Raw genomic sequence first — 18,429 nt, 5'->3', positions numbered from 1 at the left:
GCTTGGATTACTGTGAAATTGAATGGTTTGCCTTCAAACCATCAGTTGAATGGAAATGAACAGAGATCATTCTGTTGTTTTTGAGATTTCATCCAAGAACTGCATTTCAGACTCTTTTGTTGACTATGATGGCTACTCCATTTTTTCTAAGGGATTTTTGCCACAGTAGTAGATATAATGGTTATCTGAGTTAAATTCACCCATTTTAGTTCACTGGTTCCTAAAACCTTGATGTTCACTCTTACCATCTCCTCTTTGACCACTTCCAATTTGCCTTGATTCATGGACCTAACGTTCCAGGTTCTTATGCAATATTGTTCTTCATAGCATTGGACTTCCATCACCAGTCATATCCACAACTGGGTGTTGTTTTTGCTTTGGCTCCGTCTCTTCTTTCTAGAGTTATTTCTCTACTCTTCTCCAGTAGTATATTGGGCACTTACCAACCTGGGGAGTTCATCTTTCAGTATCCTATCTTTTTGCCTTTTCATACTGTTCATGGGGTTCTCAAGGCAAGAATACTGAAGTGGTTTGTGTTTCCCTTTTCCAGTGGACCACATTTTGTCAGAACTTTCCACCATCACCTGTCCTTCTTGGGTGGCCTTACATGGCTCATAGTTTCATTGAGTTAGACAAGGCTGTGGTCCTCTGTGATCAGATTGGTTAGTTTTCTGTGATTTTGTTTTCCATTGTCTGCCCTCTGATGGAGAAAGATAAGAGGCTTATAAGCCTCTTATGGGAGAGACTGACTGAGGGGGAAACTGGGTCTTGTTCTAATGGGAGGGGCCATGTTCAGTAAATCTTTAATCCAATTTTCTGTTGATGGGTGGGGCTGTGTTCCCTCCCAGTTGCTTGACCTGAGGCCAAACTATGGTGGAGGTCATGAAGATAATGGCGACCTCCTTCAAAAGGTCCCATGCATGCACCGCTGCACTCAGTGTCCCCAGCGTTGCAGCAGGCCACCGCTGACCCACCCCTCTGCTGAGGCTCCTGGACATTCACGGGCAAGTCTGGGTCAGTCTCTTGTTGCGTCACTGCTCCTTAAGATCGCGTATTTAAAGAAATGAAGAGCTTCCCTGATGGCTCAGTGGATAAAGAATCTACCATTTCAGTATTTCGGATGTAGTCTTGCAGGGATTGCAGAATCTGGGTGAGGTGGCTTAATTTTTTCCCCGTATCTGATAGATCTGCATAATCATCCTAGCCACCCACGTGGAGGATCTACACAATGCAAATGATTTGAGACAAGAGGGAGGGATTGGGGAGGGGCTCTTGGAAGAGGGCCTTGGGGAGCCAAGAGAACATGGGGGATGGTGTGAGGCATGTCCTTAGACCTGTTGACTCACCACGGACAACATGTTAGCCAGGGCGGTACCCAGGTAGGCTGTAAACAGTGCTGCAAGAGAACAAAGAAATTGTCAGGAAACCAGCAGTGCCTCAAGTTTATACATTCTCTCCCCATACATTTTATGCCACAAATGCTATCTCTTGGGTTAAAAAAAAATTGAGTTACATTTCCATTGCTTGGCAGCTTTGAAAAGTGTTAAATTCCACGCAAATGCCGGCATAACTAAGACAGCAGATGAACTTTGTTAAAAAGGACCAGAATTTAGCTGTTACAGTTCTCTTGGGTCCTACCACCTTGCATTCTAGCAAAGGAACATTTAGCAGCATAAACCATAAATGAACGTTTTACTATACAGCCAAGGCGTGTGAATCCCAGAACTCCCTGCTGGGATATTTCATCACAAGTTATTAACATAATATGGGTTTCCAGGGAGGAACAGCATTCTGTAAGCTTGAGGAAGACCAAATATGCTTGCTGCCTTGTCATCTGGGCTTTGCTTTTTGAGGGCATCGCCAGGCTTGCCACTGGGCAGACCCAAGAGCTGGTGGGAGGTCAGGGTCTGTGAAAATGGGCCATAGTAATTGGGATTTGCTTCTGAACCCTCAATTTCTCCACTAAAAACATCCCAGTGGTTCCTAGGATATTAACAACAGCAAACCTTTATTAGAGAGTCACTGAATACCCCGACCACACACCTACAAGCACTATTTGAAGGTCCTACGGTCAATGTTTGGGTGTTTAAGGTTAACTGCTGTATCTGATGTAAATCACCCAATTCTCCATATAAGGATTAATTTACACAAGAGTTGCTTCAATCACCAGCCTGTAAAGCAGCAATCACAGACAACAAATGAACAACCTGTCAAAAACTCTGTCTTCGTGTGCTGAACACTTTGCATTCAGTGAAAATAGTTTTAAATGTACTAATCACTAAAGGACTATTCAAAATAGTTTAAAATAAAAATCCCTTTATCAAGCAAACAAATCCTCCCATTTATCTTTGGAGGCTCAGCAAAAGTTTTGCAGGGTGGTTTCCCTGTGGGCATAGAGGCTGGTGTCATTTGAGGTGGATAGAGAACTCTGCTGGCGGTACCCACCGCAGGCGATGGCGAGGAGGTGCGTCTGCCAGGTGATGACGTAGAACATGCCTCCTATGGCGATGCAGGCCAGCGAGCTGTTGAAGCCACACAGTCCGAAGTAGATGGAGTCAAAGGGCGTTGCGAGAGTGAGAGCTGGGGGAGAAGACAGGCTGAGTGCTGTGTGGGGTCAAGTGGGCCCACTAGCCCTGAAGTCCCCCATCGTCTTCAACTCAGACAGTTATCAGTGCCCCCGAAGTATTTATGAAAAGGACTCCTGACTATTCAGTGGGAAAACATCTAAAGGAGACAAATGGCTTTAGAGTCACATGCATATCAGTGGTTCAGCTGGGATGGGTATGAGACTCTTTTGAGTAATGATCTGAAGTTTGATTAGCAGTGCCAGAAGAAGGAGGATTAAGGTATCAACCTGAATGTTCTCCTGGAGAACAAGCTTCTTATCATGATTAGAGATAAGGCTTACAATATAAACACACCTGGAACAAGCTCCTCCCAAGCTTTTAGTTTATCCAGAGGTGTAAGTGACCAGAGCTTTTCTCGAGGATGGGGTTTGCTCAGCGAAGCAGGAAGGTGCAGCACCCAAAATGCTAAGACCAGGTGACGTGGAAGGAAGAGAGTTTACAGGAATAAGCAGGCGGAGCAAGAAGACACACGTCAGCATTTTCTTTGGAGCTGGCCCCAGGCACAACATTCTTGCAGCCCATTAATAAGGGGCCCATTCATAAGGCCCATTAATTAAGTTAATTAATAACGGCACTAACCTGCTAACATCCCAATGGCGGATCCAATTGCAGCGTGCAAGCAAATAAGAGGCGATGATATGAACAAAGCTATGAGGAAAATGCCTCCAGTCCAGGGGTTATCGCAGCCATACACTTGGCCGATTCCAACAGGGATGGCTCTCAAAAGCTGCAGGTCCAACAGGATCACATGCAGTTGCGAAGGCAAAAGAGACAACTTGAACAGGAAAATATTTGGTGCCAAACCCTCCATACTAACATTTTGCAACAGTGTTCCAAGATATTTTCAAATAATTTCACTCTACAAGGAATACAAGATTTATTGTTTTAATCTTGAGTTATAAGAACAGTAAAGGGTCAAAATGTTGTTTCCTTTATTTAGAAGCATGAGTGTAAGGCACTAAACTCCCAGGCTCCTCTGTCCATGGAATTTTCCAGGCAAGAATACTGGAGTGAGCTGCCATTTCTTACACCAGGGGATCTTCCCAAACCTAAGGATCAAACCCATGTCTCTTGGGTCTCCTTCACTGGCAGGTAGATTCTTTATTGCTGCACTACCTGGCAAGCCCTACAAGCCTGAAACTCTCCTTTAAAAGGCCTCCGAAATAAAGCAAGATTTCCTTTCCTACCAATGCTTGTCTCTTGAGAATTGGCTTTTGAGTGATGAGCAACTGGACTTGGGTTTAGAAAAAAATCAGGGTGTTGTTCATTAGAAAATTACTAGATGGCTAATCAGAGTTGGGATTGAAAAACTCTTGTAACATCTTTTTTTTTTTTTTAGCTAAAAACATGCCTAGAAGGCCAAATATTAGATGGGAAGATGGTTCCTTGTGTTTTCAAGAACAGCATGTCTGGGCCGTGGTCGTACTGGTGCGGTCGTCTGGATGAGCAGCTAGACTTGTATCCACAGAGGAGCCCCTGGGCAGGTGGTGCCCTGGCATGTGCAGGTTTTGGTGGTAAAGCCATCATGTGGTGGCTGATGGGGCAGGGCCCCGACGTGTCAAGCCTCTGTGTGTCTCAGACAGTGAGTGTCTATGAATGAGAAAGGAAGTCCAGAGTCCAGTGCCTTGTGGGCACTTGCACACGTGCCCTGAAGTTTGGGAAAAGATCCTGGGCACATAAGCTTCCGCAGCGGCTGAGACTGGGTCTGTGTTTCGAAGCTTGGCCAGAGGGACTTGAGCTAGGAAAACGTGGGAGGGGCTCCGGGCCTGCTGGGGGGCACTGGGTTCATCCTCTCCTTGTTTATATTTCTTGGTGAAACAGGTCTTCCCATGTCCTCCGAGGCCTCCTCCTTGGGTGCTGAGGAGGGAGGTCTTATGGCGGTAGGGCCCTCACCCCACATCCAGACAGGATTGCAGTGGTCTAGCGGGCAACCCTCTGGGCTCAGTCCCCCCTTAACCTAGGACAGAGAACAGGACAGGACTCGGACATTTCTATGCAGGGGACAGCGGGCCAGGCAGAGTTCTGGACAGAGGCAGTGGCTGGGCTATCTGGTCCCCAGCCAGCTGCAGCCTCCAGCAGGCTCTCCCATCACCAAAGAGCAGGGGAGCTTGCAGAGGCTCAAAATCCTTGGGAGGCCTAGACCCTCTCTCTAACATCGACCACTGTTTCCCCAAACTCGAGGCTCTAATGATGACTGTCAAAATGACAAGACATTCTCACGATCATCATAATACATTCAAATTAGCCAGAAGAGCATTTCTCAAAGAATAATCACCAAGCATTGAATTTGTCTTTCCTGGAACTTTGGGGGTTCCAAAGTATTTGTACAGTATTTTCCATTTAATTTTTTTCCCTAGTTATTCCTAGTTATCTTTTCTATGGAAACTGTGGTTTGGAGTTTGCAAAGTATCTCAAACTTTCCCTTTCTACCATCATCCCCCTTAGCCATGCCAGTTAGAGCTGTTTAGACTTGAAAAGATACTGACTGGGTGAATATTGTGAGAGGAAAGTGTGAGGGTCTGAACTGCCAACATGGCCCGTTTCTCACCTTTGGCTCACGAAGGTACACACACACACACACACACACACACACACACACGAACATCAACAAGCATGGGGCTAACGTGAACATGTCTCTTCCTAGGTAATACGTCTTGGGCAAATGCAGGGCTCTCTCTTCCATGCCATCCTGCTGTCTCCATGAACTGTCAGAGAAACTTGGCACCATTATTTCTGACACAAAGTCCCTTCAACAAGCCCAGGTGGCTTTGTGGTTAGATGATAGACTGCTAATAACAAATTTCAGAGTGAGCGCTAGTCCGCAGAGTCATTTAGTGTAACAGAGTAGAGGACCTCAGAGAAAATGTGCCCAGTTTAAGAAAGAAGGCTGATGGGCACGTTTCTCCAGGCTGCCTTAAAGCTTTTAGTGTAGTTTTTTTTTTTTTTTTAAATCTATCTTGGCAGACTTCCAGAGGCCAGCATTATATACAGAATGCTTACCAAAAGCTTAAAAAGCTCTGTTAGATGTTTCTTAGTGGAGGAATACCTGTGCTTTAAAGTCAGTGATGCCCCAGAGAGCGAGGGGAACCCACTCCCCAGCCTGGAGCAGAGACTTCTCCAGCCAACAGACGGCAGTGTGGTGTGCACGTCATCAATGATTCAAAGACATTGAATGAGAAGAAAAACACGACGTAGCTTGGATTGAACTGGAGTAAAAGACCAAAAAGGCTCAAAAACAAAACAACAAAAAAAGATAAAAGAACCCAAATCTAGAAGTCAGGAGGCTTCTTTTGACTTTACCCCTCACTCATTAGCTGCATGACCTCAGGCAGTCTCTTAACCCGGCCTTGGTCTCTCTCTCAGGCTCTGACAGGACAGAGTAGGGCCAGAAATGGCCCTTTTAGCTCTTAAAAAGAGAAAAGCAAAAGCTGGTGGCTAATGTGATGTTGTAGGTAGAGTGCCTTGCACTGAATAATTAGTAATAGGTATTAATATAACTGGATGTTTCTGACATGCAAATTAACTAAATGCCACTTTAACACTGAGTGCGGGTAGGTGCTGCCTTTCCACCTTCCACAATACCTACCAAGGGCACTTGGATCTCTGACCAGGTGATGTTGGGCACGGAGGAGACCGGCTGCAGCAGTGTCGTGGGGAAGAAGAGGTTGTAGTGGCCCGTGGCCGCCAGGTACAGGGTCACGGCGATGTTGAAGGGCAGTGTGAAGACTGGGAGGTCCCACTTGCTGAAGATGGTGCCCAGGGCACTGGAGAGGATGGGGCTGACGGCAGAAGCACAGGAGATGCTGTTCATGATGCCCTCTGGCCCTGGCGCTAGACTGAGTGGGACAAGCGGGCTCCCTGAGCCTTCTTGGGGGAAAAACAGCTGGTTGGCTCCCTCTCCCAGCCTGACTGGCTCTGGGCAGCCCCCTTCCTGGGCCTCCTTCCTCCGCCCCACACAGCAACAGGGCCGGTGCCCAGACTCAGCTTCAGAAGCAGGTCTTTTGGGGAAAGTCCTAAGGCAAGGGAGTCACAGAACTTCCATGAAGGGCCTTAGGGCTCCCTCTGGAAGGGTGAGCAGAGAGAACAGACCAGCGAAGGGGAAACCCATTCATGCATTCAACAAATGTTTGCAGAGGAGCTGAGGGCGATCCTGGCAGGAGTAACCTTTGGTTTCTGCAGGGCAGGGAGGAGCTGGGGTCTGGCCCCCTGAGGGCTCTGGGCAGTGCCTGGGCCTGCAGTCCACCCTGGGAGGTTGTCCTGGTTGGGGCATGGGGTCCGAGGACAGGGCAGCACTGGGGAGGAGGGATGAGAAGTTTTCTGGAGAGTGACAGGATCCCATGGCTCTAAACCCTCTGTGGACCTCAGTTCCCTTCCCTGTGCTCTGGTTGGGTAGGGCCAGGGGCTCTTTTAGATCTCAAAAAAGAAGAGTAAAGGAACATAGCTAATGAAACCCTTCACTGTCCCCTGGGCAACATGCAGCACAGACGTGCTATCACTGTACAATGTCAGTAATTACTTTTAGACGGTATTTCTGATGTGATGATATTTCTAAGGAAATGCTGCTTTGAACTCCTGTTTAGATGGTCACAGAGTTAGGTAGAAAGGTAGGAAGCCCTTTATCTGCACCCACAGCCTCAGAAGCAAACTTACCAAGTCATGGACATCAGGATGACTGGGAGTAGAAGCCACCAGAAGTAGTCGCCTTTGTCTGAGAACACAGCCATCAGCAGCCCCACCAGCACCCCGTTATAGCCGTGAAGTCCAGCTGCAATGGCGGACCTAGGGGGGGAGGGCTACTGAGGGGGGATCCCCTGCGGCCTAAAGCAGGGCATGGCCCCCCTGATTGTCCTCCTGAGCCAGGCTTTTCTCAGCTGGAGCCTCACCACACACACTTTCCGATCATCAACTCTTCACCGTCCCCTGGACAACGTGCAGTTTTGTAACCAGGGGATGGTTGTTTTAGTTATGAGTGACCTTGTCTGAGGAGTTTCTGAGCCGTGAGCCAAGCAGTGAGGATGGGAAGCTGGTGGAGGGTCCCCTCAGGGAGCTACCTCTGGTCTCATGCTGGGACCCTGGGTTTCCTGGGACTCACTTGTCCTGACTCAGGATGAGGGCTGTCAGGGTGGACACTACGGTGCCCAGGCAGCCTGAGATGGCCCACCAGGGGTTCTGGATGAAGAGGCCGAGGACGATGAGGGTGCCGCTGAGGGGGTTGTTCACAAACATCACCTGGGACGTGCCCCGGAGCACCCAGTCGAGGAACTGGAACACCGGGGATTTGTCTGAAAATGGAATGGGTCAGGGAGTCAGTCAAGGCTCAGTTGTGCCAGGTGACGCCCCAGCGGGTGAGAGGGTGAGAGAAGCTGGCATCCAAGGTGGGTTCAGCCCCCTGCTGTCACCTGCCACAGAGCGAGGTAAGGAAAGAACCCAAGAGAGCATCTGACTGCCCAGAAAACCCTTCACCCCATTGCGAGCTGGCTCGGGTCTGTAGGTTGTTGTTCAAGCAGTGGGTACCCTGCACAACCTGTGCCCCCAGGAGAATGGCCTGAATTTTCAGGAGGACGGATCCAGGCACCAAGCCCCTGGCCTGAGCTCTGGGAGACTGCTGATGGGAACCTGTCAGAAGGGTAGACACAGCTCTCCCATAAGCCATTTCTAGGTGGGCATTTTCCTAGAAAGCTGGCTCTAGAATTCCAGTACTAAAAAGTGACATTCTGAGGGGGTATTGGCAAGAGCATGACTGTTATGTTCAGAGGTGAGAGCTTGCACATCTACCGGTGTTGGCATTGACATTCTGCGAGTCCATATGCCTGTTGTAACAGGGAAACTCCTATCCATGGAAACAGGACTCCATTTCATCTACAGAGATCTGAGCAGCGTGCTTCCTAGAGGATGGCCAGAGAGGACATTTTCAGGGGTTGGAGCAGGGGCTGCTCTCATGGAGCATTTACCTTTAAGACCCTCTCCACACTCCTTCATCTCTCCGGTGATGTAGCCCAGGGCTTTGCGGACCCTCTTCCCGATGGCAGCCAGGGAGCTCCGAATCCAGGAAGTCTTGGAGATGCCCGTTTCCACCTTTATCTCGGAGCTGTCCTCCATGGTCTCCAGAGGCTGTCCAGGGACAAGAGACAGGCAGGAAGCCCCACATTCTGAGCTTTTCACACTGAGGAGTGACGTGCTTGCCAGGGGGCAAGCTAAGATTCGCATTTGATATTTAGTGAAATTGCTATTTAAGCATCTTTGTTTCTGTAGACTAGAATATCTTTTGTTTCGTTTGACATGTTACGTCATTTAATATAGGCAACAACCTTGTACCATCGACATCTGTATCATTTACAGATTCAATTAACTGTGGATTAAAAATATTTGAAAAAAATTTCCAGAAAGTTCCAAAAAGGAAAACTTGAATTTGCTGCACACTGGCAACTTTTTATTAATATGTATCATTTACATTGTATTTACAGCTATTTACACAGCATTTTCATTGTATTAATATTAAGTATTATACGTAATCTAGAGATGAATTAAAATGTATCAGAGGATGTGCATAGGTTATATGCAAATATTAATACTATGCCATTTTATGTAAAAGACTTGAACATCCACAGATTTTGGTACCCTTCAGGGATCTTGGAACCAATCCCCCATGACTGTAGTGTAATAAGACATTAGCTTTAGCCTCATTCTGTGGATGAGGTCTCAGGTGTGGATGGAGAGGTTAGGTTCTCACTTTTAAAGGTCAAGGTCAAATGATATAATTTGGATTTACCCACAAATTTTTAGATTATTTAAAAAAAAAAATTACTTCTAGTATACCACACTCTTTGCAGCACTTCCCCAAACTCCAATATGTCTAGGCTTTAAAATTTAACTATCCATAAAATTAAACAAGTAGAGATTCTGTTTTGAAAATTAGCACCAACTTATTTCTAAATACTTGAATGCTGGATCCAGAAGGACAAACACAACATAATCCAATAAAAGAAGCAGCAAATTTTATAAAGTAAACGGAAAAATAGACATCTTTATACACATAATTATGTTTCTAGAAATATGAATTCAAGAAAAGACATCCAAAAGATGTCTTTTCCGAGCCTGGTTTTTCTACTCTGCGACAAGCACTGGGAAGCGGGCGCCACCCCTGATTCAGGCCACTCTATACTCACCAGCAACTCGACCGTGGGCTTCCGGTATAGGCGGGGAGAAGGGACTTTGGGGTGCCTCTCCTGCCGCTCACCTTTACCAAACACTGGAGTTGGAAGGAGAGAGCACCATCAGTTAGGACCTCTACCCTGGCACCTTTGCAGCAAGTTTCCTGCCAGGCTTGAGTTGGAATGCTCAGCACTTCCTGGCCCACTGAGGATGCCCTGGGCTTGTCTCCTTGTACAGGAAGGCCCCCTCCTCTGCTACTGCAAACACCCATGGGCAAGCTCTTTGGAGGAAAAAAAAATGCACATCTTGATGTAAACAGGACATTTAACAGGAATTTAGGGGATTCAGAGGCTCGGCTGACTTTTAGTAAAGAGGCTCTGATTTTACTCAACTCCTGTGTTTTGTAGGTAAGCAAACAGAGCTACTTGTGAGCCCTGAACCCAGGGTTCTTTCCCTACATGACACAAAGACTGGTATTTATAAGGTACTGTTGCTCATAAAGCATTAAGCTGCCTGAACCATCCAAGGTCTGTGTTCAAATTTTACTACAACTCTTCCCAGCTGGATGACCTAAGCTGTTTTGGTCTTTTTAGGATCATGTCTCAGAATTTTAGATATTTAAGCAGCAGTGGCTGGTTGGATTAAGACAAGGGATATCCATGTTGTTAACTCAAAACAGATTTTGGCATGTCCTTGTTATTCTAGAAAACTCATTGTGTTTTCATTATTATGAGATAATCTATTTGTAAAGATGAGGAATTTCAGATGTGTTTCGGTATCATGAAAGGCCTTTGGAAGTTTTGCTGTTGATGCTCTGGTGTCCTCTTGTGGTCAAGTGTGAGAATGGCAGTCTGAGCTCTAGGTGCCGAGAATCTTTACGCAATTGGCCATTCAGACCGCATTAATGAGATTTCAGGGCACTTAGACACTAGAAGAGATGCACCAATGGCCCTGTGACCCCTCATTTGAAGGAGCAGGAACTGCAAATACCAGTGTGGTGGCTGGGAAGCTACACTACGTGGGAGAAACAAATTAAGGGAGTTTGAAAGGAAGAGCAGGAAGCAAAGAGGATACTCTAGCCTCTGAGGCCAGTGTGTGTGATATCCTGAGAGATTCTCTGCTTCTGTCTGAAACGCCAGCTCTTCAGCAGCTCCTACTAACCCTTCTCCCAGTCTCTGCAGTGCAGGGCTCTCTGCCAGGCCCTCCCTTACCGCAGCCCTCCAACACCATCCTAAGAAGATGTTTGTAGGGAGAGTGTTAAATTTTGGAAGCAAACTATGCTCTCTTCCTTGGGATGCCCTGGGGGCTCTGTCAAACTTCTGGCCCAAAGGGGTCCTCTCTGGGGGGCACAATTAGGCCTTCATGAGACTGCTCCCACCTTGCATCTGATTGAAGACCCTCCTATCCCTCGCTTGCCTCCTCCCTGTTTGCCCCAACCTGCCCCCCGCCCCAAGCATCCAGGTTTCTGGCTCCCCTGACTGTTTGCCTGCCCTCTGGACCTCCTCTTGGCCTTTGGGAGCCCCTCCCCTTACAGCTGTAGGAGAGAACTTTTTATCTCTAGCAGCGTGACCATCGTGACCACATTGTGGTTGTGATTTGCAGGGCTTTTTTGGTCACTTCAAATGTGATGTTTTATTTAATTTTAATTTATTTTCTTGTATTTTGGCTATACCTGCTGATGGCCTGCAGACCAGTTCTCCAACCATGGACTGAACCTAGGCCACTGCAGTGGAAGCACCAAATCCTAACCATCAGGCTACCAGGCAACTGCCTTACGGAGAGCTGTTCAAGCTGCTTCTGCCACCTAGGCTGCCTCCCAGATGAACTAGAGTAGCGTTTCTGGGCATGGGATGTGGGTGGTTCCAATGTGCCATCAAGTTTGCAACCCTCCTGGCCAAGACTGGCAAAGCCTGTCTCAGTTCTGGTCTCCCCATCCTTGGCTGAGACTCTGAGACCCATGGCTGAAGTCAGAGGTTGGGGGATGACAAGGATGAACCTCACCCTCACGGATTTCCCCACTGCCTGTGACAGAGGTGCTGCCAGGGTTCCCGTTTTAGAGGTGGAAAGGTCAAGGCCCCCTGGGAGCCATGGGGGGAGCACGCACCTCTGCTCCTTCTGTGGATGGACGACCACTCGATATGGAACACGTTCCTGGGCTTGGGGAGCACAGCCTCCGAGCCCTCATCCGCCTTGGGGCTCGTCGAGGGTGGCTCTGCCTCAGTGTTGCCTGGCCAGGGGCAAAACGAGACAGGTCAGTGTCCCACCCTGGTCCACCCCTAGAGGCAAGCAGAGAATGCTGGGAAATTCATGCAGAGCGGGAGGAGCAGTGCAGTCCGAGCGGCAGTAGTGATTGCATTAGTGTCTATGGAAAAAGCCCTCTTTCCCATTCTTCCTGCTAAAACTTCCACTTCCTTTCCTCACAGAAGCCACATCAGAGATACTGGCAGTGTCAGGATACGGATAGGCCTGCCTGCCTTGTTCCCCCAGCAAGGCACTGCTCTAAGCCTCCTTCACTGGGCTTCAGACTGGTGTGAATGATGGACCTTAGGCCACTGTCCATTCCTGTCCTTCAGCCAGTGCCCTGGTCTCCATCTGCTGCAGAGAGAGTGTGTGTGTGGGAGGGTCCTCAGTACTCCCTGCACATAAGAGGCACCTGAGTGCTTAAAAAATGTCTGACTCCCATCCCAGACCAATTTTAAAAGTCAGAATTTTAAAGTCAATGGTGTTTAAGAGATGACCCTAATGTGCAGTTGGAGCTGAGAACCTCATCTAGAGTCTTGCTATTCAAAGTGTGGTCCCCGGACCAGTGCCATCAGCCTTCTCTGGGAGCTTGTTAGAAATGCAGAACCTGAGCTTCCACCCAGACTGATGAAATCAGAATCTACAGTCCAGCAAGATTCCCCGGGTGCTTTCTGGGCGCATTGGTTTGCTCTGTGGGAGGTAAGAGTCCTGAGGCTGTGATCAGCTACCAGAAACCCATGGTGAAAATAGAGTAACTTATCATCTGGGCAGCATTTCTCAAAGTGGGGTCTGAGAATTGACAGCATCAGATCACCTGATGGCTTGTTATGAAGCATGCCCCACGCTGATTAATTTGGGTACTTGGTGGTCCCCAAGGTATGCAGTTTTGGGACTTTCTGCTTGTGGTTCCAGTGAACTCTGGAGTTAGATGATCAAATGGCTACTTGGAATAGTGGAGAGCTCTTGCACTGTCTTTCCATTTGGATACTTTGGGGCATTGTTATCTCCGAAAGATGGAAAACTTAGGCTCTGGTGATTTCTGAACGACTCTACAGTGAGTCACATGGCCTTCAGCCCTCAGTTCTTTCCTCTGCATCTTTGCTGCACAGCGTCAGCTTTGTGGACTGGCTTCACGGACATCCAAGGGTGCTTGTTAGAAATGCAGACTCTCAGGTTCCATCTCAGACCCACTGAACGGGAATAAATTTGTTTTTTTAAACAAGATCTCCAACTGACTTGCGTGCAAATTAAAGTTTGAGAAAACTGGTCTAGATCACATTGCTCATGTAGAAAGAGCTTCAGCAAAGCTGAGAATATAGCACCAGAGCATGGGGCACACGTATGAGCAAGGAAAGGGGTTTGTCTATAGTTTCAGACTGAAAGTTCAAACATGAAGCTTCAAACACGCCCCTCCCCTCTAGGCTTGGGATGGGAAAAATCTATTTCACTCAGCATCCTGCCTGTGGGTCACCATGGAGCCTTAACTCCAGAGGCTGGAGAAGCTCTGGTACATCAGACACAAGTGAATAAGGCACCTCTGCAGGTAGGTGCTGTGCAGGAGGGTGGGGACCCAGAGGGTATCATTGCATCATCTGACAAAGCAGGGCATTCTTCCATAGCCAGTCTACAGGGCACATCCGCCAGGCTGGAAGGGCACCTCTGCCTGCCCAATGCTTTTCATCCCTCATATGCCAGTGTCAGCCACCCTAGTCACCCTCTGCATAGAGAAATATATTGACCTTATTTAGCATCAGAGACTCAGAATTGCATGGATCTTCAAAATCACAGTCTACTTCCCAAGTCCAGAGAAATTGCATTACTGCCTCCCGACCCCTCCCAGATCATGTAATTAATTATGGCATAGCCGGGAGTTGCACCCAGGTTTCCTGGCTCCCAGTTTGCTGATCTACAGAAAAACTGTCCCCCCTTTCCTGCCCTGGCCCTTTGCTTTCAGTTCTTATCAATAGACTGTGCTGCCTGCTCAGAATCCAGGAAAGTAGGTCAGGGTCCATATTACCATGCATTCCTAGAACTGATCTCCCAGCCACAAAAACAAAAACAGAGAGTATCTTTCTTTTCCTTGAACCCATGTTCTGTTCTTATTTGGGTGATTGGGGAGATGGCCCCAAATGTGGTCTGATACAGTGTTGCTTCTTGTCTCCTGTGGGCAGGACGGGAGTGCAGGCACAGACTGACCCCCCAGGGAGGGTGACCGCTCTTCCAGATGTGCTGGCCAAGAGATGAGGATGGCAGGTGGGAACGAATGCCACAAGGAAGACTGGAGATAAAATAACAAATTTCCCGAGGCTGTGAAAATACTTAAAGCTGAGGTGATAGCAATTTACCACTACCTTTGGGACAGATTCTCAGGACTTTCATAACAGATAAAGGCAATTTCAAGGATATCATGAACACATCTATCAAATGCTCTAGAAAGAAATGTTCCATTGGTGTGGTGGGGAAAAAAGAAAACAATGAGAGTGCTGGCCAGGAGCCAGCATCACTCATTTCTGCGCTGCATTTTGCAAGTCATCAGACTTCATTGACAGTTTCCCCCACTGCAAGCATGGTGGTACTCAGAAGGAGATCTACAGACCCTATAGGACTGGCCTTGCAAACCCAGCTTAAACAGAATGATGACAGGTATTTTGGAGGGTACCTGCTTTTTCATTCTCATGTTGTTACAAAGATGAGACTAATGCTCACAAAATGCTGGGGAGAATAACTTTGCAATGCTGACATCAGGGAGCCAGCTCCTCGGGGAGGCCATGTCCCTGGAATAGCTTGTGCTCTGGGCAGAGTGGGCCCTCATGCCAGGCCAGGGCTGGCAGCTTACACATACCAGCACCCCCTCCTATCTCGTGTTCCTGTCTGTCACCCTCACAGGATCCTTGACAGCCCATTTTTTTCTCTTACAGTGGTTTTTCTTGGCACCTCCAGCACCCAGCATGATCCTGGCATATTGTAGGCACTCAGAAGTATTTGTTGACTATGTTAATGAGGGATAATTACCCTAGATATTTTAATTTCTGACTGGTATAAAGAACCACCATTGGCTGGGTATGAACCACCATTTCAGGGTATGAACTATTAAAGAAATAATATATCTCACTGTAGATGTTAAATGCTTGGTAAATATTGAAAGTGAGAGTCTTACACAGGTTCACGATGGTGATGGCTGAGCTGTGTAGGGATTCGGAAACTGATGGGCAAGAGCTGACTGTTTCCAGCACTGCCTGGAGAGAAGAAAGGGAGTTTATAGATGTCATTGAGTGATGGGCCGCCTGTGACCAACCAATCAGAGGCCCAGAAATCATTCATGAGTGGATGGAAGAACACAGTTAATGAGAGAGAATGAAACAGGCCACTGAAGACCGAGATCTTGCTCCATGTGATTTGTTTTGGTTAGCAAGAGGTTATACCCCGTGGCTGAAAACCGCCAAGCTGCTTAGAAGGTAGGGGCCTGGGTGTTCTAAAGCCCAAGAACAAAATTTTTTTAACAATGACTCACTTTGGGGGTTTATTTTGGCTTTCCCTCTAACATCATGGCACACAAAAAATAGTACTGAGTGGCATAGTGCAGCAAACAGATGGTGATGCTTACGGCCTGATCCTGGGGACTCGGGCCATGCCAGGCCCCCTCTGTTTTCGTCAAGGACCAATGGCTTTACTCTTTTGGTCCAACTACACATGTTCTGGGAAGCTCTGTCCTCAAGAATCTGCACGCAAACCTTAGCAGCTGAGTAACTCCTCGGCATGCCTACCTGGCATAGGGACTGCTGTCACCTCCTTCTCTAACCAGACTTTTAAGTGTCCCAGTGCAGGTAGCATCATACTGGGGTTGTCCAATTCAGGGGCACAGTCCCTGCCCTCAGGGATTGCCAGCATCTTGTATCTTAAGAGGCAAGAGTCCAGCGATGCTACCCTCTCATTGATTCAGAGAAGGAAAGAACAGTCATGAGCCACAATGATTTGCTTAAAAGCCTCCCCTTTTTTTTCTGAAGAGTAGTATCCATAGTATCTACGCGTCTACTGATTGCTAACACACAGAAAATGCCATCTGTTCAAATATCAGGGGTAAAAGTCATTTTACAGAAGACCCCACCTGTCAGATACAATTTTGAAGCTTACTAAAGTTCCTTTGAGGGGAAAAAAACCAAACCCAAATCGTATATGACATCTTTCAGAAGAGGAAAAATGATCTAGTCTATTTTACTAATAATCAACCTTTACTCAAACAAGTCTCTACCTGTACACTGCCTACAAGCTGTCTTTCTCAGGTTTTGAACAGGTTTTCCTGCCTCCTGGAGGTGGGCCAATGCTGTCCATCTATCACTAGCAATGCCCAACATATAGAGAATCTGGAACCTACTGTCAAGACCCTTTTGTCATCACTCCACAGATCCCTACGTCTCTTATTTCTCTAGCTTACTGTGGCAGAGACTCCCGCATCATGAGGCAACTACACCAGAAGGATATTTTTTGAAGTGACAATTGTATATAATTTGATTTTTTCCTACATCCAGTCCTACAGGATAACACTGGCCACAATTTGGGCACACGTTTCCCCATGCAGAAGTTGAGCTTTGCGCTGTGATGTGCAATTTTCCAGGCTACCGTGTGTGTATGTGTGATGCAGACATCTGTGGGTGGTAAATGAGGTGTTATCTTTTTCTGTGAAGTTGTGTTTAGTTGACATTTTCAAAGATCATTCTATTAACTATCAGAGGCATTGAACGTTAACTGGAAAAGGCTTTTCAGCGTATCCAGTCCAGCCCTCTGATCCAGCCCTTCCTCTAGTAGCCACCTCCTCATAGAGGTGGAGAGGAAGGCTTAGAGGAGCGGGGTAACTTTGGAGTCTCTGTCTCACTCCATGAAGACATTAATAGCATAAATGAGTTGGTGCCTCTTGCAACCTTGTTTAACCTTATAACAACCTCATGAATGAGGCTGAGGAGAGTGCGAAGGTCAGAGCGCCCCATCTGTAACTGGGGTAACATCTGACTGACCTTCCTCTGAGGGAGATTTCACTCTCCTTTCCCTATTCACACCCAGGCCACACCTCAGAATGGTGTGTCTGTGTTGTTAATTTCCCTCCTTTCAATCCATTCTGTGCTTCAGTTATTAGGCATATCATTACGTGACTCTCACTCAACAATCTCTGTGGCTCCCTACTGCCAAGGGTATATTAATGCCTAAACTGCTCAGCCAGGCTTTCCAGCTGTTCCACAATAGGGCTGATTTCATCGTCCCACTCATCCTTTGCTGCCCAACACACACCCTGCCTTGGTATTCTGGCCTTGCCTCTGGCCCCCTCTGCCTCTTCTTGCCTAGTTTCTATTCAGCCTTCATCATCTGGTTTATGTTCCGCTTCCTCCACGAAGCTAACCTTGATTTATATGGCCACGTGGATCATTCCATTTCTTTCCAGAAGGTACCCTAGATCCATCTTTTGAAGTTAGGGCCACAGGGGAGTTTTATACTGATAGTTACAATGTACATGAAAATTTTCCAATCCAATGAAACTACTTGGAACTCTCAGTCTTTAATAACCAAGTGAATTTGGGTCTGTGTGTGTGTTAGTCACTTAGTCGTGTCTGACTCTGCAACCCCATGGACTGTGGCCCACCAGGCTCTTCTGTCCATGGGATTCTCCAGGCAAGAACACTGGAGTGGGTTGCCATTTCCTTCTCCAGAATTTGGATCTAGGTATTAGCAAACAAAGCAGAACAAAACTGAGGCCCAGAGAAAAGCAGCTTTCCTGAGGCCAAATAGCTGATTAGTTACAGAGCTATGTTTTAACCTCCTGGTTGTGATTCTTTACTCCTGCAACATAGATGTTTTACAGACTGTTGGAGCCTTCGCAAATGATATCAGTGGACTTGTGATCTTTTTATTTTAAAAAATTACGAAGTATTTCATATCCTACAAGGAGTAACAAAAGTTACCAAAAACAAACAGAAAGAATCCACCTGTGTGCCATTACGTTCGTGTCATCCAGTGACAGGCCAAGGAAATTCTGGGCTGCTGTGTACCTGCTTTTTCTCTTGCGGCAACGTTCCCCTTCTCTGCTGCTTCTTCCCTGCGTTGTCTGTGGCAAACACAGCTAACGGACCATAGACCTCTTCCCAGTCAGTTTCAACACAGCCTCAGAATCCTTCTTAACACAAATCTCCAGACAAACAATACCAGTTAGATACAGTTGGCACTTGAGAGTAAACTTATTTTTCCCCTCCTCTTTTAAAGGAAAGTGTGGATGCTGTACAAGTCTGAGAGGGTACATGAAGGCAGGCAGAGGACTGGCCGTGGGCTCTCCAAGTCTCAGGATTGCCTAATCTCAGCAAGTTCACTGAGGCTCCTATCCTTCAGCGCTAGTTTTGAGGAGATCACATATCATACCAGATTGTTC

The 18,429-nt window shown here is 47.3% G+C and overlaps 1 protein-coding gene across 4 annotated transcripts in view; it reads right to left on the bottom strand.

Moving 5' to 3' along the window:
- Positions 1–18,429, bottom strand: part of SLC14A2 (solute carrier family 14 member 2) — a 495,406-nt gene that overhangs the window by 6,896 nt on the left and 470,081 nt on the right. For all 4 annotated transcript variants that reach the window (XM_042239672.2, XM_027961051.3, XM_027961053.3 and 1 more), the window contains 9 exons: positions 11,884–12,006; positions 9,794–9,876; positions 8,579–8,738; positions 7,720–7,909; positions 7,278–7,406; positions 6,214–6,406; positions 3,207–3,354; positions 2,446–2,580; positions 1,347–1,396 (listed from right to left, as the gene is read on the bottom strand). In XM_042239672.2, coding sequence (XP_042095606.1) covers positions 1,347–1,396; positions 2,446–2,580; positions 3,207–3,354; positions 6,214–6,406; positions 7,278–7,406; positions 7,720–7,909; positions 8,579–8,738; positions 9,794–9,876; positions 11,884–12,006 — 1,211 coding nt within the window. The remainder of the gene's footprint in view (positions 1–1,346; positions 1,397–2,445; positions 2,581–3,206; positions 3,355–6,213; positions 6,407–7,277; positions 7,407–7,719; positions 7,910–8,578; positions 8,739–9,793; positions 9,877–11,883; positions 12,007–18,429) is intronic.

This window comes from Ovis aries, chromosome 23 (assembly GCF_016772045.2).
Source record: "Ovis aries strain OAR_USU_Benz2616 breed Rambouillet chromosome 23, ARS-UI_Ramb_v3.0, whole genome shotgun sequence".
NCBI lineage: Eukaryota > Metazoa > Chordata > Mammalia > Artiodactyla > Bovidae > Ovis > Ovis aries.
This window is presented reverse-complemented; position numbering and strand designations above follow the sequence as displayed.